The 27,188-nt window shown below is 47.7% G+C and overlaps 2 protein-coding genes across 2 annotated transcripts; one reads left to right on the forward strand and one right to left on the reverse strand.

Moving 5' to 3' along the window:
- PSMB11 (proteasome subunit beta 11) lies at nt 2,044–3,163 on the reverse strand. Its single transcript, XM_001925763.2, has one exon. It carries the CDS (start codon nt 3,122–3,124, stop codon nt 2,249–2,251), a length of 876 nt encoding a protein of 291 aa, XP_001925798.1. The 5' UTR covers nt 3,125–3,163; the 3' UTR covers nt 2,044–2,248.
- On the forward strand, nt 11,011–18,357 carry PSMB5 (proteasome subunit beta 5). The gene is made up of 3 exons (XM_001924445.4): nt 11,011–11,548; nt 12,569–12,875; nt 17,848–18,357. The coding sequence occupies exons 1-3, from the start codon at nt 11,315–11,317 to the stop codon at nt 18,132–18,134; spliced, it is 828 nt and encodes a 275-aa protein (XP_001924480.2). The 5' UTR covers nt 11,011–11,314; the 3' UTR covers nt 18,135–18,357.

Consider the following 27,188-nt stretch of genomic DNA (forward strand, 5'->3'; position numbering starts at 1 on the left):
CTGTACCATGTCAGGAACTCCCAACTCTGGACCATTTTCCCAAAAGAAGTGGAAGGGCCTGTCTCTCTCAGGGATCAGGGGCCTCCCTCCTGCCCCAGGTGGTGCTCTTTCTCTTCCAGCCCGTTTCCTGTCTCTGCACGCTGGAACCACACATGCATCACCTATGCTGCATCGCTCACATACAAAGGAGCACAGAGCCACACTCCTCTCTGCAGGTAGAAATGCACCCTCTTGGAGTTCCCGTCGTGGCGCAGTGGTTAACGAATCCGACTAGGAACCATGAGGTTGCGGGTTCGGTCCCTGCCCTTGCTCAGTGGGTTAACGATCCGGTGTTGCCGTGAGCTATGGTGTAGGTTGCAGACGCGGCTTGGATCCAGCGTTGCTGTGGCTCTGGTGTAGGCCGGTGGCTACAGCTCCGATTCGACCCCTAGCCTGGGAACCTCCATATGCCGCAGGAGCGGCCCAAAGAAATAGCAAAAAGACCAAAAAAAAAAAAAAAAAAAAAAAAAGAAATGCACCCTCTTATGCCTGAGTCAAACACTTGAACCCTGGGCAGAAGCTGCCCTTCCTCCTGTGTCCTCTAGGACTAGGCTGGCCCAGGCATCCCTGACCTCCATTAGCATTCCCAGAGTACTTCCCCTCTTCCTCTGAAGCTGAGGCATGGGCAAGGGGTGGAGAGTGGCTGTGGAGGCCACCGGCCAGATTCCTGGACCCAGCGAGAAGGCTGGTCCTCTGGTACTGAGCATCTTTCGGACGCCCCCCTTCCCCACTTGCTGCCCCCCTCCCCCCGCCCACCACTGCTTCCCTTAGATTTCCTCGCTCCTCCCCTCATCCCTTGAAAGCCAGAGCCTGGAGGGCTCCTGTGTCTGGCCAGATCCTGCCTGGAGCAATTGTCAACCGGCAGTGCAGGGTCAGAGCTCAGGACTGGGCTGGCGGCAGGGAGGGGGGCCTGTCCCCTAGGAGGGAGGAAAGGTGCTGTTCATCCTGGGACTGGGAGCTGTAGGAGTGCGATAGAGAAAGAAGGTTCAGGACCCTTCTTTCAGGTCCCATGTCCTAGGTCAACCATGCTTTTCTCCCTCACTTGGCCTGGTGAGGTGAGGGTGGGGTGGCGTCCCTCCTGGAGCTGTCAGCCTGCATCACTGCCAAGTCAGGGCTCACAAGGGGGTGGCAGGGGGACAGGAAGGTGACATGCTAACCCAGCAATTCCCATTCGCACACCACCTCCTTCTTTTCTTCATGCCCAGAGGGAGCTACTGGAAGGAAAGGAGAAGTCTGGCAGCAGCCATGACAGGCCCAAAAGCCAGAGCGCAGGCGTGCTTCGGTGATGGCACCAGCCCTGTGAAGTGGGACCAGAAGGGACGGGGGGGTGGTAGGGGAAGCAGCTTTCTGGGCTCAGCCCTCCAGGCCCTCGGGCTCCTCTGGGTTCCTTCTTCCCTGGCCACCAGGCAGGAGCACAGCCCAGCTGCTCTCCCCCCACGTCATTCCCCAGGCACCGGGCAGGAAAAGGCCCTGGGAGAGAAGCTGTGCCAAAGCGCAGCTGTGGAGTGGCGGGCCGGGATCCCAGCCTCACCTCTGCACTGACTGTATGACCTTGGACAAGTCACTTAACCCTGTGAACCTGTTTCCTCTTCTGTCAAGAGAGTGTCCCTTTTACCTCAAAGAGTTCTCGTGAAAACTGCATTCAGTAAAGGAGTCAGCGTCATAGTCATTAGGGTGGGCGGGTGGCAGAGGAGGGAAGACCATCACCAGCCTCAGATGTCCATGCTGCTGGACCGCCCCTGCTCCTCCTAGCCCGGGCCCTCCGGGGTACTATCCGCACTTCAGTGCCCTCCTGCCATCCCCTCCTCGCCAAGGTGAGAAAGTGGCAAAGACTCTGAAGCTGAGCTGAGGACCAAACTGGGAGCAAGAAGAGAGACTGGGGACAGGGTGGGAAAAAGCAGAAAGGAGGGTGGCAGGAAAAGAGGGTCTGGCACCTAGCACAGCATCTGGCGAGCAGCCGGCGTGCAGTAAGTTATTTGCTGAAAGAAGGACTCTGTGCCGAGATGGAGGTTGGATCAATCTATTGGGTGCCAACCGGAACACGTCGGACAGAGCCATCAATAGCTCCGCGAGGAGAAAGGGATGGAGACTTGGAACAAATGAAGCCAGCAACACCAAAGAGCAGGAGCCAGATGCTGTGAGTCTGCTCCCCCTGTGGTCCCATCTCCCACCCACTCCCTGGGCTGGGCTCCCCAGGTCCTGCCGCTGCTCACAGCTTCTCCATTTCTGAAGGCATCCTCAAGTCTCCCGGGGCCGGTCCCACAGATGGTTCTCTGCCTGGGCCGGCTCTCTCGGAGGTGGCCTCCTCCTCCCCTTCCTTCTCTAGCCCAGAGAGCTTCTGCAGCTCAGAGTACAGCACCCAGGCATCATTGCGGGACACGTGCTCCCAACCACTCTCCCGCACGTGGAAGAGGTCTACGGAGCCCCCCGAGTAGGCGTCGCGGTGGGTGGCGTGAGCCACAGCGCGGCAGGCCAGGGCGTAGGCTTCCTGGGTGCTCATGTCGTAGCGGTAGCCGCGATCCAGCACACCATAGGCGTAGGGAGATCCAGAGCCCACCGAGAAGATGTCCCCCTGCAGAAGGGTGCCGTCGCTGTAGACGTAGAAGAGGGCAGGCCCGGAGCGGTCCCAGCCGCACAGGGCGGTGGCCACGCATAGATCCAGTCCCCGGTAGCGCGACATCATGCCAGATAAGAGTTTGGCGGCGCCGGCCACACTGGGCAGCTGACCCTCCCTCAGCTCGCGTAGCCGCAGCTCCCTCCGCAGCACCCGGTACCAGGTGGTGCAGTCGGCTGAGGTGCCAGAGGTGGTGCCCAGGAGGTGCTGGTGCACAGGGATGACCTTGCGCGAGGCTGGACACTCCACGTAGTTGCCGCAGGAGGAGCGAGTGTCAGCCGCAGCAATGACTCCATCACGGAAGCGGAAGGCCAGGGTGGTGGTGCCATGGGCCAGCCTGGGGCCGTGGGTCTGTAGGAAGGTCTGAGGGTCCCAGCCCCGGGGCACAGCCCAAGCACCAGCCTGAGGCAGGTAAGGGGAGGCTCCCTGGGGGTCCAAGGCTTGCCACTGGCACACATCCTGCAGAGCCATCCCTGGGGCTGAGTGAGAGTGGGAAAGAGCAAGGCAGGGATTTGTGAGCCAGTCGGGTGGGGGAAGAGAGACAGTAAAGAAGAGCTGGGCTGCAGCCAGAACCAGCGTGGAAGGCGTGGGATCTGTGGCTTCACTTCTCCCTAACCCCAGATCAGGCTTTGGGACTGGCTGATGGAGCAGCACCCCCCACTTCCAGAGGACCGGTGAGGGGCGACAGGAGGAAGCCAGTAGAGTCTCCAGCGCTGGAGGGACGCTGCCCATGACACACCTGAGCGTCCCCCAAGGAGTCTGCTGTCTGTCATCCTCCAAGCACCTGGAGTTGGGTGGGGCCTGGGTAACAGAAGGAAAGGGGGTGCCAGTGGAAGGAGCAGAGCTGGTTCCTCTTGTTTTTCCCCTGGGGGCACTGGTCACCCAAAAATAAATAAGGCTTGGGAGTTCCTGCTGTGGCGCACTGGGTTAACGATCGGGCTTGTCTCTGTGGAGGTGCGGGTTAAATCCCCTCCCAGCTTAGTGGGTTATGGATACAGCATTGCTAAGTGGCATAGGTTACAGCTCCAGCTTGGATTTGATCCCTGGCCCCGGAACTTCCATATGCTTCAGGGGTAGCAGGAAAAAAAAAAAAAGGCCCTGTTCTTGCCCTGAAAGGGCTCCCAGTCTAGGGAAACGTAAGGGCAAGGCAGAGCAGTCAGTGCAATGGTGCCACAGAGTCCCTGGTGCTGGTTCTCTCTCCAGGGGTACGAGGCCAGTGAGCTATGATGCTCAGCTCACACTTTCACTTCATGGTCAAGGTGGGGAAAGAGAAATGGACTGGGACAAGGACAAAAGAGAAAAGGACAAGTGAGGCATTGTACGGGGGTGCCAGATATCTTCAGAAAGGCAGGGTACTTCAGGGCCAGGTAAAGGGGAACTAGAATTTGGACACCCTCCACTTTGGGGGTGACCTTGAACTTTCATTTGCCACTGTCAGGTGGCACTCCTGACAGTTCTCCTGCAGTCTAGCTTTTCTGTATTAAAGTTCTGAGGATGTAGCTGAGAGGATCTGGTGGCCTTCTTTTCCTGGTCCCCTTTCTGCCCAACAATTCCCAATTGCAAGAGGCTGGTTTATAGTTTTCAAGGCAAGGGAAACAACTGACTTTGATACCATGATGCTGAGTCTAAGCCTTAGACCAACCAGGGGTGGACCCTGACAGCTGGCCCTTCAGAAAGACAAAGCAGATTGAGGCAGAGTGACAAGCTACGACTAGTGCCAGCACCATATGGAGTATATTTACTAAATATGACAGCACAAAGTGGTTCTGTGGGAAGGGGTTTATTAAAAGAAACAGACCTACATGCAAAGGAAAGAGCCCGTATCCTCTAGACATCATAATGTTGGGGCTGTGGCATCACAGTTTCCTAGAGTCTCAGTAGTAAGGACAAGTGTACGTCATGGGAAGACTGGAGAAACCAAGAGGTGACACTAAGGTCCAACCAGTCCTTCTTCCTTCTTTTGTGTAGGACCACACGGGAATCTTACTCAAGGACAAGAATGTCTCTTCTTCTTCTTCTTTTTTAAATTTATTTATTATGTATTTATTTATGTATTTATTTATTTATTTTTGTCTTTTTGCCTTTTCTAGGGCCACTACCTCGGCATATGGAGGTTCTCAGGCTAGGGGTCTAATTGGAGCTGTAGCCACCGGCCTACATCACAGCCACAGCAACACGGATCTGAGCCGCATCTGCGACCCACACCACAGCTCACAGCAATGCTGGATCCTTAACGCACAGAGCAAGGCCAGGGATCAAACCCACAACCTCACGGTTCCTAGTCGGATTCGTTAACCATCTTGCCACGATGGGAACTCCATTCTTCTTTTTTTTTAATTGAAATAGAGTTGATCTACAATATTGTGTTAGTTTCAGGTATACAAAAAAACCGATTCAGTTGTACAAATATATGTCTGCCTATCTATCTATTCTTTTCTTTATTTTTCTTTTTGTTTAGGGCCACACCTGAGACATATGAAAGTTCCCAGACTAGGGGTGGAATCAGAGCTACAGCTGCCACAGACACAGCAACACTGGATCTGAGCTGTGTCTTCAACCTACACTACAGCTCATGGCAAAGCCGGATCCTTAACCCACTGAGCAAGGCCAGGGATCGAACCCGCATCCTCCTGGATGCTAGTTGGATTCCTTATCACTGAGCCACAACAGGAACTCCCTATCTATCTCTTCTTTTTCAGGTTCTTTCCCTTATAGGTTTTTACAAAATATTGAATATAGTTCCCTGTGCTATACAGTAGATCCTTGTTGATTATCTGTTTTATACATAGTAGTGTGTATATGTTAATCCCAAATTCCTAGTTTGTCCTTTCTGCTCCCTTCCATTTCCTATTTCTAACAACTCAGTCTTAGACTCTTTTTTTTTTTTTTTAATTTTATGACTGCACCTGCAGCATATGGAAGTTTCTGGGCCAGGAACTGCATCCAAGCCACAGCTGCAATCCAAGCCACAGCTGCGGCAATGCCTGATCCGATAACCTACTGTGCCAGGCCGGGGATCAAACCCATGCATGACCCAGCCACTGCAGTTGGATTCAAGTCTTAGATTCTTTATATATGACGGGACTGCCACCTCCCTAGGTCAGGTCATTATTAAGTCAGATCTGGATAGTTGAGTGACCTAGTAATTGGCCACCCTCCAGCCCTCTAGTCTCCCCCTCTAATCTTTTTCTTTTTTCTTCTTTAGAGCCGCACTTGTGGCATACAGAAGTTCCCAGGCTAGGGGATGAATCAGAGCTAAAGCTGCTGACCACAGCCACAGCCACAGCACCTTGGGATGCGAGCTGCATCTGCAACCTACACCACAGCTCACGGCAATGCTGGATCCTTAACCTACTGATCAGGGCCAGGGTTTGAAACCCAAATCCTCATGGATCCTAGTTAGGTTCATTAATTGCTGAGTCGCAAAGGGAACTCTCTCTCTCTCTCTTTTTTTTTTTTTTTTTTTTTTTTTTTTTTTTTGGTGGAGGGGTGAGGAAGCTCCTAGGCTAGGTATCAAACCCAAGATAAGCGGTGACATCAGATCCTTAACCCACTAGGCCACCAGGGAACTCCCTATCCCTCTAATCTTATCCTCCACACTGCCATGGTTTCCTAAGTTATCACTCAAATCCCATGTCTCCTCTACTAAGAAATCTTGAAGGGCTACAAGATCAAATCCAATCGATCTTCTCCAGGCTGGCATTTAAGGCCCACTATGGTCCAGTCCTGATCCATCCACCACAACCTCTTTTTACACTATTCCTAACACATCACCTACTTCCTCTTATCTTTTTGAATCCTATCCTTCCAAGCCTGGCTTAAGTACCACCTATTCTGAAAATCCTACCCAGTATGGACTGAGAGAGGAGAGGTTGTAGGTTTGAGGGGCAGTGGGATCCAAGTGGTATTTAAGCAAATGAACCCCCACCTCCTTGACAAAGCATTCCTGGAGGCCCAACCTCACCCCAAGCTCTACTAACCTCCTCTCCCACTTCTGAACTACAGCACTTATCATTGTCTTGTTCCCCCAACCCTGCTTTATTGAGATATAACTGATGCATAACATTATATAAGCTTATTAAGGTATACAATGTGATGATCTGATACCTCTGTATGTGTGTCTGTGTGTGTATTGCAAAATGTTTATGCAATAAGGTTAGTTAACAAATCCTTCACCTCACAAAATTACTATTTTTATTGCTGTTATGGTAAGAACAGTTAAGAGCTATTCTCCTAGCAACTTTCAAGTGTATCAAATAGTATTGTTAATTATAGTTGTCATAGTGTACATTAGATCCCCACAACTTATTCCTCTTACAACTGGAAGTTTGTTCACTTTTCTTTCTTTCTTTTTCTTTTCTTTTTTTTTTTTTTTTTTTTTTTTTTTTTTTTTTTTTTTTGGTCTTTTTAGGGCCATGGAGGTTCCCAGGCTAGGGGTTGAATCAGAGCTGTAGCCACCAGCCTATGCCACAGCCACAGCCATGCCAGATCCAAGCCTTGTCTGTGACCTACACCACAGCTCACGGCACCACCAGATCCTTAACCCACTGAGTAAGTACAGGGATCGAACCTGTGTCCTCATGGATGCTAGTCAGATCTTTTGTGTGTATGTGTGTGTGTGTGTGTGTTTGCCTTTCCTAGGGCTGCTCCTGCAGCATACAGAGGTTCCCAGGCAAGGGGTGTAATCAAAGCTGTAGCTGCCAGCCTACACCAGAGCCACAGCAACTCGGGATCTGAGCCACGTCTGTGACCTACACCACAGCTCACGGCAACGCCAGATCCTTAACCCACTGAGAAAGGCCAGGGATTGAACCCACAACCTCATGATTCCTAGTTGGATTCGTCAACCACTGCGCCACAATAGGAACGCCCCCAGATTCTTTTTTGCTTAACCACGATGGGAACTCTGGAAGTTTGTACACTTTTGACCAATATCTCCCACCTGCCCCTGGTAACCACCAATGTACTCTCTGTTTCTGAGAGTTTGGCTTTGTTAGAGTCTACCTATATGTAAGATTATACGGTATTTGTCTTTCTATGTCTGACTTCTTTCACTAAGCATACTTCCCTTACGTTTTATCCATGTTGTTACAAATGGCAGAATTGCCTTCTTTTTATGGTTGAATAATATTCCATGACACATATAACACTTTCTTTATACGTTCATCCGTTGATGATGGATGTTGTTTCCATGTCGTGACCGTTGTGAATAATGCTGCAGTGGACATGAGGGTGCAGCTATCTCTATGAGATAATGATTTCATTTCCTTTAGATTAAATACCCAAATATCAGATTACTAGATCAATCTTCTATTTTTATTATTATTATTTTTTTGTCTTTTCTATGGCCACACCCATGGCCTATGGAGGGTCCCAGGCTAGGGGTCGAATTGGAGCTGTAGCCACTGGCCTACGCCAGGGCCACAGCAACTCAGGATCCAAGCTGCATCTGCAACCTACACCACAGCTGCAACCTACACCACAGCTCTTGGCAACGCTGGATCCTTAACCCACTGAGCAAGGTGAAGGATTGAACCCGCAACCTCATGGTTCCTAGTTGGATTTGTTAACCACTGAGCCATGATGGGAACTCCTATTTTTAATTTTTTGAGGAACCTCCATATTATTCTCCATAGTGGGCTGCACCAATTTCTATTCCCACCAACAACAGCACTTATCGTTTGTACCTCTCCTTGTTGAGGGCTCCCAGAGCAGGGACCTTAGAGCAGAGGACTAATGTAAAGTGAATTGGGAACAGATTATGGAAAGCCTTGAATGCCATGCTGAGTAGCTGAAACTTTACAGACCATTTTTAAACAGCCAAGTGATACGATCAAGACGGTGCTTTGGAAATCAATCTGGTGCTGTGCAGAATAAACTAGAGAGTACACCTTGGACCCAGAGAAAAGAATTAGGAGAATATTTCAGGAGTAATTCAGGGGTGAAGAGATAAAAAGCCAAAGGTGGTATCAGTTGCAATGAAAACGAATGTGAGAAACATTGTAGAGAAAGATGCCACAGGTCTTGGCAACTTAGTGGATGTGGAGGAAGGAAGGGGAGTTGTTGAAGATGAGCTGGGGCTTCAGGCTTTTGTGATGGGAAGAAAACTATTGTCATTCTTTCATGCATTCATTTAGCTAAAATGTCTTAAGCACTTGGCTCAGGGATGGATAGTAGAGAAATGCTTGCTTTGTCTTTTTTTTTTTTTTTTTTTTTTTTTTGCCATTTCTTGGGCCGCTCCTAAGGCATATGGAGGTTCCAAGGCTAGGGGTTGAATTGGAGCTGTTACTGCCAGCCTACACCAGGGCCACAGCAATGCAGGATCCGAGCTGCGTCTTCGACCTACACCACAGCTCATGGCAACGCCGGATCCTTAACCCACTGAGCAAGGCCTGGGATCAAACCCGCAACCTCATGGTTCCAAGTGGGATTCATTAACGATTGAGCCACGACGGGAACTCCAAGAAATGCTTGTCTTTAAAAGCTCACAATGGGAGTCCTGTTGTGGCGCAGCGGAAACGAAACTGACTAAGAACCACAAGGTTGCAGGTTTGATGCCTGGCCTCACTCAGTGGGTTAAGGATCCGGCATTGCCGTGAGCTGTGGTGTAGATCACAGACGCGGCTCAGATCTGGCATTGCTATGGATCTGGTGTTGCTGTGGCTGTGTTGTAGGCTGGAGGCTACAACTCCAATCAGACCCCTAGCCTGGGAACCTCCATATGTTGCACATGCGGCCCTAAAAAGACAAAAACAAAAAAAAACAAAACTCACAATGGAAGCTCCAGTGGGAGATAAATGTATAACCAGGTAAAATGCCAAAGTACCTTAAGAGAGATACAAATGCCATTAGTAGCAGAGTGAAAGAACCACTGAGAGAAGTCAGAAGGATTAGCTGCATTGCAGGAGTGACCACAAAAATAATATGTGCTCAATAAACAGAAGCACTCTGCATTTCCCACACCATCCAAGTGTGAGACTCACATAAAGATCATCTGCTTCATTACATTCTGATGGTTGGGTTTGGAAAGGGTTGCCAAATTTCAGCATTAAAAATACAACACATACAGAGTCTGCTGGGAAGAGGAGGGGCTGAGTTGGGCAGCAAAGGGAAGTGGAATTTAGATACTGATGGATGTTGCTGCTGGAATCCAACAAGGAAGGCTAGACACTGACTTCATAGAACTATAAAGCAGGAGGAGACATTTCTTACATTTGCCCACTTCCTTGATTGTTATGGTTCCCCAAAGGGTTGAACAGTGAAGGTGGGCGGAGAGAGGAAGAGACTATGAGATACAGCACACTCCTGAATAAGAGCTTGTCTTAGCAAGCTTAAGTCAGAAAACCTCTTGGTACATCCTTATGAAGCCTCAGCTCTCCCCCAGGCTCTGGGATGGTAAATTACTTTGACTCAGTTATTCGGGAGCTGAACTGAAAATCCAGTTTGTGGATTAACTGGGCCTTTGCTTTTCCTTCTTTATTATTCTGCGTTTTTGGCCATTCATTACTTATTAGAATTTCCGCCAGAGGGTGAGAGTAAAGACAACATTGAATCGTTTTTTTTTTTTTTTTTTTTCTGGTCTTTGGTCTTTTTAGGGCAGCACCTGTGGCATATGGAGGTTCCCAGGCTGGGGGTCGAATTGGAGCTGGAACTGCAGGCCACAGCCACAGCCACAGCAATGAGGGATCTGACCTGATGTGTTTGCGACCTACACCACAGCTCACGGCAATGCCAGATCCTTAACCCACTGAGCCAGGCCAGGGATCGAACCGCGTCCTCATGTATACTAGTCGGGTTCGTTAACCACTGAGCCATGAGTGGAACTCCAACATTGGATCTTAAAAATCGATTACTGTTAGAGATGTGGCTAGTGTGGTGACTGATGCTATCCAACAACAAGAGTAAAAGCATTCTTTTTTTTTTGTCATTTCTTAGACCGCTCCTGTGGCATATGGAGGTTCCCAGGCCAGGGGTCCAATCAGAGATGTAGCCGCCAGCCTACAGGATCCGAGCCTTGTCTGCAGCCTACACCACAGCTCACAGTAATGCCGGATCCTTAACCTACTGAGCAAGGCCAGGAATCGAACCCTCAACCTCATAGTTCCTAGTCAGATTCGTTAACCACTGAGCCACGACAGGAACTCCTAAATGCATTCTTATTTGGGGGAAAATGGCCTCAGAATAGATCATTATTTTACCTGGTATCAGAGATTGCCCTTAAACAAAATGGCAACTTCAGTCGCGTTAATACAGCGCTGAAGCACTAGAGATGTAAAGTGCAGCTTGGACACCAGGCGGGGCGGGGCTGATTTACAGCTACCGGTTTAGAACAGATTTTCAACCAGTCACGCCCTTCTCAAAGATGGCCGGTCCCCCTTCACTCCTTCAACTTGGACATTTTCCATTGCTCCCTATGGAATTTGAGGTTAATCTAACCTCATGCTGACTGCGTGACCGAAATCAAGATGGAAGCCACATCCCTTTAGCATTTAAGGGAAGTGAAGCTATTTATTTTTCCCTCCTCGGGGAAAATAATCACTTGCATCTGGCTCTTGTTTTTGGAGGCGTGGTTGCCAGGAGTTAAAATGGCTCCTCCTTGGAATAGATTTACTAGCGAGTGAAGCCGGGAGGGCGTGGCGTTGCCCGGCCGCTCTTTACTAGATGTTCTGGCGGGTAGTTCCGTTTCCCTTACTAGACATGGCGCTGGCCAGCGTGTTGGAGAGGCCGCTGGCCGTGAATCGGCGCGGGTTTTTCGGATTTGGGGGTCGTGCGGATCTGCTGGACCTGGGTCCGGGGAGCCCTGGCGATGGGCTGAGCCTGGTCGCGCCCAGCTGGGGTGTCCCAGAGGAGCCAAGAATCGAAATGCTTCACGGTACCACCACTCTGGCCTTCAAGGTGCGGACCCAGTCGCTGCGCCGCCCTGAGTCGCGTCCTTCCCGGCCTCCCAGCCGGAGAGGAACCCGGGGTGGCTGCAGCCACGAAACCCGAGTGGAGGCTTGAGCTAATCGCCCCCGACCCCAGTGGTTTCGTTGTCTCATTGCTGAGGGAGGCCTGGGCTTTCGCTCTAGCGGGAGAAGGGGTTGGGGGGCGTGGGGCTGGGGGTAATGGGGCAAGGAGCCCGAGGCTGCTTGGGTTAATTCATGCTTAAGCGACTCCAGGTGGGTCCTATCCAGGGAAGCGGAGGCCGCAGCAGTGAACACTGGCAGAGGGAGGGCTGTTGTAACCACCAAAGGTTTTGGAAACTGAGTGGCGCTGATAGACCAGAGCAACTGAAACCGCTGTGGCTTGAGGGGGAAGGTTGGTGAGAGGGAGCACTGTACTAGGAGCCAGACATTTGGGATTGCTGGTCCAGCTCTGCAATAACAAGCTGTATGATCTTGGGTAAGTCGTTCCATCTCATTGAGCCCATTTCCTCAGCCATAAAGTGAAGGTAACACTGAAGGTAATCCCACGTCAAAGGATTGATGTGAAGCTCTAGGGACATTAATATGTGGGAAAGTATGTCGTGAAGTATAAAATGGCAGAGAAAGAGATGTTCTGGGCTTGCATTGATGCATAAAGAAATGTCAAGATTGGAGTTCCTGTCGTGGCTCAGTGGTTAACGAATCCCACTAGGAACCATGAGGTTGTGGGTTTGATCCCTGGCCTTGCTCAATGGGTTAGGGATCCGGCATTGCCGTGAGCTGTGGTGTAGGTTGCCGACGTGGCTCGGATCCCGCATTGCTGTGGCTCTGGCGTAGGCCGGTGGCTACAGCTCCGATTGGACCCATGGCCTGGGAACCTCCATATGCCGCGGGAGCGGCCCAAGAAATGGCAAAAAGACGAAAAAAAAAAAAAAGAAAGAAAGAAATGTCAAGATGATGTTTTTTGTCTGATGTGGCCTAGTCTGTTTTGTGTTTCCTCTGATCTTAACAGTTTCTCCATGGAGTCATTGTTGCAGCAGACTCCCGGGCCACAGCAGGTGCCTACATTGCCTCCCAGACAGTAAAGAAAGTGATAGAGATCAACCCGTACCTGCTGGGCACCATGGCTGGGGGTGCAGCGGATTGCAGCTTCTGGGAGCGGCTCTTGGCTCGGCAGTGTCGAATCTATGAGCTTCGAAACAAGGAACGAATTTCGGTAGCAGCTGCCTCCAAGCTGCTTGCCAACATGGTGTATCAGTACAAAGGCATGGGGCTGTCCATGGGCACCATGATCTGTGGCTGGGATAAGAGAGGCCCTGGTGAGTTAACCTACAATCACGTGATTCTTGGGCTGACACTACAGAGAGAATGGTGTTGGATGAACAGATGAATGAAAGAGCTTATGTGAGTGCTGAGGATGTGTTGATTAGTTCTCAGTTCTTCCTTTGTTTGAGGAAGGACTAGTGTAGGAAAGGGCACAGAGGTAGATCAGCTGTGTCATTGGCCACCCTTGTGACCTTAGGTAGGTTGCTTATTTTCTCAGCCTGTTTCATCATCTGTTACATAGATTCCATGAGGTAATACATGTCAAGTATATAGTGTCTGGCACATAAGACCTGCAAAGGATTGCATTGAGTTTTGTTTTTTTTTTTGTTGTTTTTTTTTTTTTTGGTTTTTTTAGGGCTGCATTCACGGCTTATGGAAGTTCTCAGGCTAGGGGTTGAATTGGAGCTGCAGCTGCCGGCTTATGCCACAACCACAACAGTGCCAGATCTGAGCCATGTCTGCAACCTACGCAGCTTTGACAATGCAGATCCTTAATCCACTGAGTGAAGCCAGAGATCAAACCTGCAAACCTGCATCCTCATGGATACAAGTCGGATTCTTAAACCATTGAGCCACAATGGGAACTCCTGTATTGAGAATTCAATTGGGTGATAGACATGAAAACTCTAGTCAGTGCAATCTGATAGAATTATAATGTGAGCCAAACATGTCATTTTAAATTGTCTAATGGAATATTTAAAAAATGGAAAGAGGAGTTCCCAGGTGGCTTAACAGATTAAGGATCAGGCAGTTGTCACTGCTGTGGCGTACATTTGAACCCAGGAATTAATGCATGCCACAGGCATGGTCCAAAAAAAAAAAGTAAAAAGAAATGGATGTCACAACATTGTAAATCAACTACACTTTAATTTTTTTTAAAAAAGGGGAGTTCCTATTATGGCTCAGTGGGTTAGTATCCATGAGGATGTGGGTTCGATCCCTCTCCTTGCTCAATGGATTAAGGATCTGGTGTTGCCATGAGCTGTGGTGTAGCTTGGCAGCTGCACTCCAGTTGAAATCCTAGCCTTGGAACTTCCATATGCCATGGTGTGGCCATTAACTAAATTAAATTAAAAAATAAAAACCTTGCCAGGAAATTGTCTTGTATACGATGTCGGTTCCTCTTCTGCTAGTTAGGTAGGTGTTTTTTTTGTTTTATTTTTGTTTTTTGTTGTTGTTGTTTTTGTCTTTTTAGGGCCGCACCTGAGGCATATGGAGGTTCTCAGGCTAGGAATACTAGTTGGGTTAGTTTTCACTGCGTTAAACTGGGAATCCTGGTAGTTTGTTTGTTTGTTTTTTAATTGAAATATGGTTGATTTACCATATTTCAATGGTATGTTTCTGGAATATAGCAAAGTGTTATGTTTTTGGTATACAGCAAAGTGATTTAGTTTTATATCTATATATCTATATAACTATATTTTATATATATTCTTTTTCATTGAAGTTTCTTATAGGGTATAAGTTTAAACTATGAATATAGTTTCCTGTGCTATACAGTAGGACCTTGTGTGCCTATTTTTTTCTTTTTTTGCCTATTTTATATGTAGCAGTTTGTATCTGCTAATCCCAAACTCCTGCTTTATCCCTCCCCCACCCCCTTTCCTCTTTGGTAACCGTAGGTTTGTTTTCTGTGTCTGTGAGTCTGTTTCTGTTTTGTAAGTTAGTTCATTTGTGCCATATTTTAGATTCCACATATAAGTGATATCATATTTGTCTTTCTCTTTCTCACTTAATTCAATTAGTGTGATAATTTCTAGTTCCATCCATGTTGCTGCAATGGCATAATTTTGTTCTTTTTTAATGGCTTAGTATTCCATTGTGTGTAATCTATATGCCGTATTTTCTTTATCCATTCATCTATTGATGGACACTTAGGTTGCTTCCATGTCTTGCTCTTGAGCCAGTTTTGAATGTCCCCTTAGTCAAGCTGGAATATAGCTAGTCACTTTCTGTGTAACTTTCTCCCTTGGAGAGTTCCCGTCATGGCTCAGTGGTTAATGAACCTGACTAGTATCATGAGGACTCAGGTTTGATCCCTGGCCTCACTCAGTGGGTTAAGGATCCAGCATTCCCGTGAGCTGTGGCGTAGGCTGGCAGCTACAGCTCCTGTTTGGCCCCTAGCCTGGGAACCTCCATATGCTGCAAGAAAAATTTTCTCCTTTGATACTTGAAAATAGTTAATCTTTCCCTCAGCATCTTAGGTGGTCTAGAGGAGCATTTTGGAACTTTTAGCAGTTTTAGCAATTTGAACTTTTAGCTATTGGATTGACCGCAGGTGGTGGAAGCAGTGTAAGAGAATACGGAAACCAGCTAGCAAGGAAAACCCAGGAAGCTAGAGCATAAGGTAATCATACCATCCTCCAGAAGCTTTCCTGAAAAGCCGTCCCACTCAGGATGAGTCAGCCCCTGGCCTCAAGAAACAGACTCAGAAAAGATCACAGATTATTTAATGCAAGGCTCATGAGATGAGTACCACTTTAAAAAGAACCAGGAGTTCCTATTGTGGCTCATTGGATTAAGGACCCAGCGTCTCTGAGGATGCAGGTTCCATCCCTGGCCTTGCTTGGTGGATTAAGGATCCAGTGTTGCTGTAAACTGCACCTCTGATTTGACCCCTAGCCTGGGAACTTCTGTGTGCCACAGGTGTGGCTGTAAAATAAAGAAAAGAACCAGGAGTTCCCACTCTGATGCAGTGGGTTAAGGATTTGGTGTTGCTGAAGCTGTGGCCTAAGTTGTATCACTGTGGTTCCATTATAAACTTCCATATGCTGTGGATGTGGCCAAATAAATTTTTTTTAAAAAAGGAATTTCGAGGAGCTGGGGGCAGGGAGGTTGCTTCTGATGGTAGGAATTGGGGAAGATTTCATAGGATAGATGGCAGTTGTCCTGGATGTGAAAATGAGAGAAAGGAAACATGAACAAAAGAAGAAAGGGCAGAAGCATGAGGTTTTGGGGGAAGTAACTGGAAGTCCAGTTGAATTGGAACTAAAGGTGTGTGATGCAGAGTAGTGAGCCAGAAAAGAAAGTTGGAACCCGATGGTGAGCCAGCTAGCAAAGGTCGTGGCCTGGGGGGATGAGGAGGGCCTTCACTGGGGTAGATGCAAGAACCATCAGAACCTGAAAACCAATAAGGGCAGTGCTTTTCAACCTGGCTTACATCATAATCACCTGCAGAACTTAAAAAACAAGCCCATGCTTGTCCCTCACCCAGACCAATTGAAAAAGAATACCTGGTGTTTTTTTTTTGTTTGTTTGTTTGTTTGTTTTGTTTTTTGGTTTTTTTTTTTTAATTTGAAATTTTTGTTTAGGGCCACACCTGCAGCATATGGAGGCTCCCAGGCTAGGGATCGAATTGGAGCTACAGCTGCCGGCCTAGGCCACAGCCACAGCAACACCAGATCCAAGCCACGTCTGCAACCTACACCACAGCTCAGAGCAACACCGGATCCTTAACCCACTAAAAGCAGGACCAGGGATCGAACCTGCATCCTCAGGGATTCTAGTCGGGTTCGTTTCCACTGAACCACAACAGGAACTCTCCTAGGCATCTTTTTTAAAAGCTTCCGGGATGATTCTGATGCATAGTGAGTGTTGAGAGCCCCTGAACTAGGAAAAAGATTAGTGATGTGTTGGCAGAATTTGAAAATACAGGAGGAAGTGGATTGGGGAGGACCAGAGAGATGAGTTTAGTAGGTAATGGAGAACCATTGGAAGTATTTGAAGACAGGAAGTTTAAAGATGAATTTGGTGACAAAGGTATCCAGTTGGTGAGGTCCAGAAGGCAGTTGGAATTGATAAAAATTTTATTAAAATCGTCGTCTCAATTTTTATCTATACCAGAGCTTGGCTAACTTTTTCATAAAGGGCCAAAGAATAAGTATTTTAGGCTTGCAGCCTATATGATTTTGTCTCACCTACATATGGCTGTGTTCCAGTAAAACTTTACAAAACTGGGCAGTTGGCCTGGCCAACCCTTGGTCTATACCAGTATTCTCCAATAGACATATGATGTGAGCCATACATGTAATTTAAAATGTTACAGTAGCTACATTTTTAAAATTAAAAGAGAAAAAGTAATTCTCATAATGTTTTATTTAACCCAGTAGATCCAAAATATTATTATTGCTGCATGTGATACTAGCTTCATTTCAAATGCTCAGTAGTCACATGGGCAGTGTGATTTAGGACTCCAGCCTCTATTCTCCTACCTGTGATGTATGCTTTGTCCCCCACATGGTCTAAACTCTGAGGGTTAGGATTGTCTTATTAAACATTATCTCCCACAGTACCTGAAGTCACTGGAATTATACTTGCCTTTTGGTTGTGCAAAGAAGATAGACAAAGCAGTTATTATAATATGAGGTGAGATAGGGTGGTATGTATAGAATCCTGAAGTCGTAATATTTAATTTGTTTTCTTCACCTTTTTAAAAAGTTTATTTATTTATTGGCTGCACCCATAGCATGTGGAAGTTTGAAGGGCTGGGGAACCCACACCTCAGTTGCAACCTATGCTATAGCTGTAGCAATGCCAGATCTTTAACCTGCTGTACTATAAGAGAACTTCCACCTTATTTTTTTTAAAGTAATTATTTTGTAGAAGTTCAGTGTTCTTTTCTGCAGCATATGGAGGTTCCCAGATTAGGGGTCAAATCGGAGCCTACACCACAGCCACAGCAACTCGGGATCTGAGCCATGTCTTCGACCTACACTACAGCTCATGGCAACACCAGATCCTTAACTCACTGAGCAAGGCCAGGGATCAAACCTGCATCCTCATGGATAGTAGTCAGATTCGTTTCCACTGCACCACAACGGGAACTCGCAGAAGTGCAGTTTTCTTATATTTCTGTTGGTCTCCCCTGGGTTTCAAGAGGAATGGAGGACTCTTGCCTTGGAGGGTGACTTAGATGTCAAAAGGGGTGGTCACCTTTTCCCCACTAACCCCCATCTCTCTTTCCAGGCCTCTACTACGTGGACAGTGAAGGAAACCGGATCTCAGGGGCCACCTTCTCTGTAGGTTCTGGCTCTGTGTATGCCTATGGTGTCATGGATCGGGGTTACTCCTATGACCTGGAGGTGGAACAGGCTTATGATCTGGCCCGTCGAGCCATCTACCAAGCCACCTACAGAGATGCCTACTCAGGAGGCTCGGTCAACCTCTACCATGTCCGGGAGGATGGCTGGATCCGTGTCTCCAGTGACAATGTAGCTGATCTACACGACAAGTATAGTGAATCTACTCCCTGAAAGAGGGAGGATGCGGCTGCTTGCATTTCTTGGGGTGACTGTTGGTGATTTGGCAATACAGCTCGCCATACTCTAATGGCAGGGTCCCCGATTGTATCCATCGTTTTTTTTTTTTAAGCTCTGGTGCATTGACCTCCATGTGTTACCAGTTGTTAATGAGCTGCTGCAGAGGTAATTATTTGTTTTATTTTCTTGGATGTTAACATTACACTACTCAGCCTCAGCCTGTGTTGTGTCTTTTGTCCACCCTGTCCCTCCTCCAAGCACTTTACAGTCAAATAAGCCAGGACAGTGGGAGGGAAGTGAGTGTAATTACAGGAAACAGTGGTGTGAAGACATTGTCTAGTGAATACATTAACGTCCCCACTCATGAAGCTAATAACAAAGGAGAAGGAGAGAGAGGTGGGGAGGAGGGAGAGCTTCCCGATTCCGTTTGCAAAGAGATGAAAAGTTGATGAGGTGGAAAGATGCACAGGGCTGTACCAGGCAGAGCTACACAGGGAAAAGCTCATCCCCTGTGGTGGGGGAGGGGAGGCTGATGCTACATGCAGAGCCCAAAGGTGAAGAGGGTAAACCAGTGGGAAAGGGAAGGCTTTGACCCTGGGAAAGGGAAGGCTTTGACCCTGGGAAAAGGGAGGACCCAGAGGTGTGTGTAAAAGCAGCAGTGACCATCCGCCTGTGACCCCTGTCTTTCTGGCCCTCCAGTATGTGTCTCTGTGGGAGACAGAGGGATGATGGTGGACTTAGAACCTCCTGGGCAGGAAGCAGCGCAAAGTTGTCACTGGAACATGTGGGTGTGGAAAAGGCCCTGCTGAGAGCAGAGAGATGGCTGATTTATCACCACAGCACTGAGGGGCTTCCCAAGCTACGGGGGCAGCAGATGGCAAGGCCTTCTGTTAAAGAGACAGACAGACATAGGGGAGATAGAGGAGGTTGATGGAAGAAACCTTTAAAAAATGGAGGAGGAGGGGATAAACAACACTGCTCTGTATCAGTTAGCAAGATGGAAGAAGGTGGTTGGTGAGGGTGACGGCAGTGTGTTTTAAGGCCAAGGGATTGGGAGGGGTCTTCCATAGAAACAGGGGTAAAGTTTCTCCCCCACACTTCCCTTCTTGCACCTTCCCTCCCCCCTCAGCTTTGCACAGTCTCCGTATTGATTGATGAGGGCTGTCAGCCAGGAACTGATCGAGGCTTGTTAATTGCATTTGTCAAATGCAGGGAAATTGGGAATTAGTGAGACCGGAGAAGGGAGTTTGGAAAACAAATGACTCTCGTGCCTAAGGAGATTCATTTTGCTGAAAAGTGCCTCTGGAGCCCCTGGAGTCAGGGAGCTGCCAACGTGGACCTGGACCTACTCTACAGTCAAAGCAGGCAGGAGCCATGCTGCAGCTCCCTTCTGCGCAGCTGTCAACAGGTGCTTAGCTGTGAGGGCACAGCCACAGTCATCTTCCTCACTTAGGACAGTGGTTTGAGACCTTTTGCAAAATTAGAATTCTTTTTTAAAAAAATGAACTCTTAGGAGAAATCCCAGCCCCTCAAAGAAGTCAGATTGAAGTAGAGTTGAGGGGTCCATCCCCTCACCATTGAGCTTCCCCCTCCAGCCACTTCCCACACACTGCCATCCACATATACGGCCTCTCCTGATGCTTCTTGGAACCCCTCCAGGAACATGATTTGAAAATAACTGCCCTGGGAAATAACCTTGAGCATGAAAAGAGAGGTGAAGATCGGAATTCTTTTACATTGACCTCAGAGAGCCTAAGACTTCCTGGGCTCCTGGTCCATGAAGGAAAATGCAGTCTGGAGAGAAGAGATAATCTTGAAGCGATGCTGCCTTTGCCCTGTTGCACCTGGCCTTGCAGTGGTCTAGCTGTTTAATGTAAACACCTTCTCTGCATTGACTAAGTCCTTATGTTCAGGAAAAAACTTACCCAACAGTACCATGTTCTGGCATATCCCTGTTTCTCTGCCTTCCTGGATCTTGGACAAAAAGACTCGCTTGGTGGAAAAGATCAATTTGTGGTCGGTTTTCTGGAAAGAAAGTAGAGCAGAGGTAGAGGAAAACTGCAAGTCTCTAGGCCCAGGGATATCCACTCTGCAGTGGTGGCTCCCTGCTGCTGGGACTGGTGGGGAGTTGGCTTTGCAGTGATGTTGTGTGTCTCCGCTTGTGTGGGGATGATGGATGCTGCATAGCATCAGAGATGCTGCTGAGTGGAGTGTACCAGTTCAGGGACTCCCATCAGATTCATTTCCCAGTGCAGTCCTCTTGACAAAGGATGATGGAAAAGAAATTGCCTTAAATAGCTGGAAGATTAATTTCTCTTGGCAGTTCCCAGGCGTCCAAGGGCCAGGGCTTTTTAAGTGATGTCTGACAATTTCTCCTCCTTCCACAGATAGCTCAGTAACACCAAAATCTGACTCCTCAGGGTAGGTGATAGGACTAATCTGATTAAATAGGGAGCAAAACACTCCTAGAGGTCTGGTGCTTTCTCTTGCTGGCAGGGGAGGCCCTGGGGTTGAAGGCAGATGTGCCTTATAGTATCTCCACACCAGACAAGGGAGAGCTGGGGGGAGCAGTGGTGCCCCTTAGGGTGAGTAGAATGTTCATGAAGGAAGGTGAAAAGGTAGCCAAGGACATGGGGACGAGGGAGGGCGGGTTCAGTTAAAGCAAATCAGGGACCGAAGCATAATAGTTACCGAGTGTTCCCTCTTTAGGCAAAACCAGAAGGTCAATGTCTCTTGATATCCTCCTCAGCTAGCAAATGAGAAAACTGTCAAAGCCATTTGGGGAGTGGAAAGTTACATCCTTTGAGGGGAAATAAAACAACTGATTTATTCTGGTCCATGGGTTCTATGTGGTCTGTCAGTGGAGAGAAAAGGGAATAAGGTAAAAAGAAGGTGAAGGGAAACTGAAGGGACATTTCCTTAGTCTCAGAAAGGATGGTTGGAGTTCCCATCGTGGCGTGGCAGAAACAAATCCGACTAGGAACCATGAGGTTGTGGGTTCGATCCCTGGCCTCGCTCAGTGGGTTAAGGATCCAGCGTTGCCCTGAGCTGTGGTGTAGGTTGCAGTCAAGGCTCAGATCTGGCATTGCTGGGGTTGTGGTGTAGGCCAGCAGCTGCAGCTCCAATTCAACCCCTAGCCTGGGAACCTCCATATGCCGTGGGTGCAGCCCTCAAAAGACAAGAGACAAAAAAAAAAGGGGGGGGGATGGTTGAGTCATTGACATGAGCGTATCTAATTCAGTGAGTACAGTTAGGTATTTAATTTTCTGTTAGTTTTGTTAAGAGTGCCTCCCGCCAGGGCTCTAGTAGTAGATTAGGTGTTTTGAAACTGACCAGCAGCAGTGACCTCAAGACAAGATTGAGAGCATTATGATTTAAAACATGTATATTGCAACCAAGCATCTCTCCTGTTTTTGGGGTTTTTTTCTTGTTTGTTTTTTAAGTTCTAGTTTCCCTTTAGGAAGCCAGAATCATGTTGGGAAAATTGCAGCAGGCAAGAGGAGAGAGCAAACACAGCAATCAGAACTGCCCTGATCAGCAGCTACTGCCACCTCCTGCCTGACTCAGGCTGTCCCCCACCCACCCATTAGCCAATGGTCCACATGCCTGCATTGCACCCCAAGCCTGGCCTCAGAGCCACGTTCTTGCTTCCAGGGGCTATGCCCCACTGAAAGATTTCAATAAAAACCATTTCTAAAACGTCCCATTGGCTGTTGTTAATGGGTCAGGCAGAAGAAATTCTACCCACGTCAGCCTCTTGAGTTTATTTAACCCAACTCATCTCTCCCCGAAGCTGTGCCTCTGAGTTAGGTGCCAAGCCTAACTTGGTGCTTAACCTTTTATAATCCAGACTTAGCTGTCATCAGCCATGAATATCTGACTCATTATCCCCTATTTGAAAGGAAATATGACTGCGGGTTCAACCTCTTCTGATGTCCCCCTGCCCCATCCTCTCAGGCTGCCCCTTCTTTCTGTTCTCTCTTTGCTTGATTTTATGTTTTCTTACTTTATAAAAATTCTCTTTTTTTTCCTCTGCAGAATTTAAGTAAAAGCCAATCAATCAATAAACCAAGTGCTGCTTATGGACTTTAATGTAACAAGGAAAGGTTATCACTAGCTGCAGGGTACCCCAAAAGCTGGCATTCCAGAGGGGAAAGTGAGAAAGTGAGCTAGAGAGAACAAGAGACAAATGAGGGACAGAAACACAAAAGTGACTCCTGGACATCAGGAGTGAGATTGAGCAAAGAGGAGAGGGAGACGACGTGGCAGAGAAGATGGATGGAGACATTGATGGGCAGAGCTGGACTGGGAAGGGGGGGTCGGGGGGGAGGGAGACTCAGAAGGACAGTGATAGAGAGAGTGGGCAGAGAAATAGGGAGGAAGGAAGCAGCGAGAAGCTAATGCACAGTGAAACATGTCCCCCTGGAGACAGATAATTTCTCCAGCCATACATAATGAACACGTGCCTCTCTGTGTGCTGCCCCTGTACTGTCACAGTCACTTACATTCTGCAAGAATCTCTCCCGGTCTACACTGCTTGGGCAAGGTTGAGAAGGTTTGAGCTCTTTCAGAACCACCTTCTCAACCCGGCTGGGAAGACAGAAAAGTAGAAACCTCTCTCATAAGAGGAGCAGGATAGGGAGTTGCTGTTGTGGCTCGCTGGGTTAAGAACTCCACATAGTAACCAGGAGGATGGGGGTTTGAACCCTGGTCTCCCGCTCAGTGGGTTAAGGATCTGGCGCGTCACTGTAGCGTAGGTCACTGATGTGGCTCAGATCTAGTGTTGCTGCTGCTGTGGTGTAATCCAGCAGCTTCAGGTCCTATTTGACCCCCAGCTCAGGATCTTCCATGTGGCCCTAAAAAGGCGGAAAAAAAAAAAACAAAACAAAAACCAGGATAAGTTGAGCAGGATCACAGATTTGGTGCCTTTAAACATTTTATTTTTAGCTTCACAAAGAGGTCCTTTCCCCTCAACTTCATACCCCCTGGCTACACACCTCACACATACATGCCCACAGGTCAAGGCTAAGGCTGGTGAGAGGGGGGCCAGGAGCTCCCAGGGAGGCAGGAATAGCAGATGCTTCCTTGAGGAAGGAAATAAGTGGGCCCACGTAGGAAAGTGTGTAGTCTACGAGGGACCAAAGTCAAAAGGAGATTTTTGCACTTACTGCAGCTGTTTTCCCAGCCCAGCTCACTATCACTATCCCAGGGACATCAGACATTCTAAGCTTCCCCATGCATCCGGAGTGTCGAGTGTCACGTAATACATAGGCCCTTTTCTCGTGGCCACTCATCTGGAGTGATTATGTGCAGTGTTGTCTGATTAGAGGCAATGCACTGAGAACCAGGGTTCAGTGAAAGGGGTCATAATCACCCCGTTTCCCTTGAGTCTTGAGGCTGTACTCACAGTTCAATCTTTAGAGGAGAAAGCGATGGAGCATTTTAAACCAGAACAACAGATTAAGCAGTCGCACGTCTCTAAGTACCTTCCAAAGGGGAAAAATGCAATAGAGCCCAGGTATGATCTTTGGCAGCATGTGCTACATTCAAGAGCATCTATGTAAAGCCTCCGGTTTTTTCATGATGTCTGTCTTCCTTTTCAGTTAAACACTTACAATTTTGTTTATTACCCAATGTCTAGTGTGGTGCAAGCTACTCAGTAGAGAAAATATAGGAGTTCCCGTTGTAGCTCAGTGGTTAACAAATCCAACTAGGAATCATGAGGTTGCGAGTTCGATCCCTGGCCTTGCTCAGTGGGTTAAGGATCTGGCGTTGTTGTGAGCTGTGGTGTAGGTCTCAGACTCAGCTTGGATCTGGTGTTGCTGTGGCTCTGGCATAGGCTGGCAGCTTCAGCTCTGATTAGACCCCTAGCCTGGGAACCTCCATATGCTGCGGGAGCAGCCCTAGAAAAGGCAAAAAGACATACACACAAAAAAAGAAAATATAGCAAATTTTCTTTTTGGCCACACCCGCAGCATACAGAAATTCCCAGGCTAGGGATCCAACCCATGCCACTGCAGTAACCAGAGCTACTGAACTGACAATGCCAGATCCTTAACACATTAAGCCACAAGGGAACTCCATGATCATATTTTTTAATGTCCTGTTTATATACAAATTCCCCAACTGTCTCAATAATGTCCATTATACTATTTTTTTTTTTTTTTTTAGTCTTTTTGTCTTTTGTTGTTGTTGTTGCTATCTCTTGGGCCGCTTCTGCAGCATATGGAGGTTCCCAGGCTAGGGGTTGAATCGGAGCTGTAGCCACCAGCCTACGCCAGAGCCACAGCAACGCGGGATCCAAGCTGCGTCTGCAACCTACACCACAGCTCACGACAACGCCGGATCGTTAACCCACTGAGCAAGGGCAGGGACCGAACTCGCGACCTCATGGTTCCTAGTCGGATTCGTTAACCACTGCGCCACGACGGGAACTCCCATTATACTATTTTTTTTTCGGTCTTTTTGTCTTTTTAGGGCCGAACCCACAGCATATGGAAGTTCCCAGGGTGGAGGTCTAATCAGAGCTATAGCTGCTGGGCTACCCTACAGCCACAGCAACTCGGGATCCAAGCCGTGTCTTCAACCTACACCACAGCTCACAGTAATGCCAGATCCTTAACCCACTGAGCAAGGTCAGGGACTGAACCGGCAACTTCATGGTTCCTAGTCTGATTTGTTTCTTCTGTGCCATGACGGGAACTTGGAGAAATTTCTTTATTTTTGTATCTGTCTTTTATGACATTTATACTTTGAAGAACAACAGACCATCATTTGTCCTGGGCAATTTGGATTCGTCCCTCATGATCCGATTCAGGTTAAACGTTTTTAGCAAGACTATCTCCCAGGTGATATTGTATACTTCCCATTGCAGTGGTGCTGGAGGCTCATAATGTCATTTTGTTACATTATCGGTGATACTGAAGTTTGCCTGCTAGGTTTCTCCATTATAAAGGTATGTTTGCCCTTTGTAATTAATTAGTAAACTAATAATAAGTAGAGTGATTATTTGAGATCATGGGAATATCCTGGACTCCCACAATCTTGCATCTATTGGCTTTAGCATCCATTGATGAGCCCTCCTAAAGCAATTTTTACATGGGTGGCTGCAAATGTTGGCTTTCAAATTCTGTCATTTCTTCTACCCATATTAGCTGGGATCTAGCTTTCTTCTCCTATTCTTCTCCTTTCTTTTCCTTTATTTATCTTTAATTTTTCATTTTATTGCATTTTAGAGTTTTTGTATTTTTTTTAACTTATTTTCAAAGAAAGACTTCCCAGTTGTTTATTCAATTTATTTTGCATTTAATAATTCATCAAGGAGTTCCCACTGTGGCTCAGCAGAAACAAATCTGACTAGTAACTATGGGGACACAGGTTCGATCCCTTGCCTCGCTCAGTGGGTTAAGGATCTAGCATTGCCATGAGCTGTGGTGTAGGCCACAGAGGTGGCTCGGATCCCATGTTGTTGTGGCTGTGGTAAAGGCTGGCAGCTACAGCTCTCACTCGACACCCTAGCCTGGGAACTTCATATGTTATGGGTGTGGCCCTAAAAAGATTCATCAAATTCAGAGTTCTCTTGTGGCGCAACAGGTTAGGGATCCAGTGCTGTTACTGCAGCGGTCCAATACACTGATAGGACTTGGGGCTGTGGTACACTGCTATGGCACACAGGTTCATTCCCTGGCCCAGGAACTTCCACATGCCTTGGGCACAGTCAAAAATAAAATCTCATCTGCTCTCACTCCTGCTACAACATAAATTACTCACCCTTTCTTGAGTACTATTCCCTCCTGCCTGCCTGTCTTCCTTCTCTTTTCCTTTGCATGTAAATGTAGATCAGCCTTGACTCAGTAGAGCCCAGGTAGGATCCTTGGTGGCATGTGCTATCTTCCACCTTTCTGAAATGTCTTTCCTTTCTCCAAATCCCAGCTTTCTCAGACAGTTCCCTCTCCAGTGTCTCTGAGGACACTGTCCAGACTGGCTCTGGGATTTCCTTCCACTACTATTCTAAAACGCTCTCATTGGGGGAAAAAACTGTAACTGCAATGTATACATCTAAGGATAACCTGACCCCCTTGCTGTACAGTGGGAAAATAAAATAAATAAATAAATAAATAAATAAATAAATAAATAAATTACATACTTCTAGGTTTTATAACAAAATTAAAAAAAAATAAAAAATAAAACGCTCTCAGGTGTGCTCAAGAATGATTGTCAGGAGTTCCCATCGTGGTGCAGCAGAAATGAATCCAACTAGGAACCATGAGGTTGCGGGTTCAATCCCTGGCCTTGCTCAGTGGTTTAAGGATCTGGCGTTGTCGTGAGCTGTGGTGTAGGTCGAAGATGAGGCTTGGATCCTGCGTTGCTGTGGCTGTGGTGTAGGCTGGCAGCTATAGCTCCCATTAGACCCCTAGCCTGGGAACCTTCATATGCCGTGGGTGTAGCCCTAAAAAGACAAAAGACCAAAAAAAAAAAAAAAAAAAAAAAAAAAAAGAATGACTGTAGGAAACAGCTTCCCTGGGAGTTCCTGTTGTGGCTTAGTGGGAATGAATCCGACTAGTATCCATGAGGACTCGGGTTCGATCCCAGGCCTCACTCAGTGGCTTAAGGATCTGGCGTTGTGGTGAGCTGTTGTGGTCACAGATGTGGCTCAGATCCAGAGTTGCTGTGGCTGTGGTGTAGGCTGGTAGCTGTAGCTCCAATTCAAGCCCTAGCCTGGGAACCTACACATGCTGCAGGTATGGCCCTAAAAAGCAAAAAAGCAAAACAACAACAACAAAAAAGAAACAGCTTTCTGGCCTCATGCCAGAGGAAGTTAGATTTTACCATAGGGAGAAGAGAAACAGATTATTACTTTTTTTTTTTAGGGCTGCACCCACAGCATATAGAGTTTCCCAGGCTAGGGGCTGAATCGGAGCTACTGCTATTAGCCTACACCACAGCCATAGCAACTCTGGATCTGAGCCACGTCTGCAACCTACACCACAGTTCACAGCAATGCCGGATCCTTAACCCACCAAACAAGGCCAGTAATTGAACCCGCCA

This window comes from Sus scrofa, chromosome 7, assembly GCF_000003025.6.
Source record: "Sus scrofa isolate TJ Tabasco breed Duroc chromosome 7, Sscrofa11.1, whole genome shotgun sequence".
NCBI lineage: Eukaryota > Metazoa > Chordata > Mammalia > Artiodactyla > Suidae > Sus > Sus scrofa.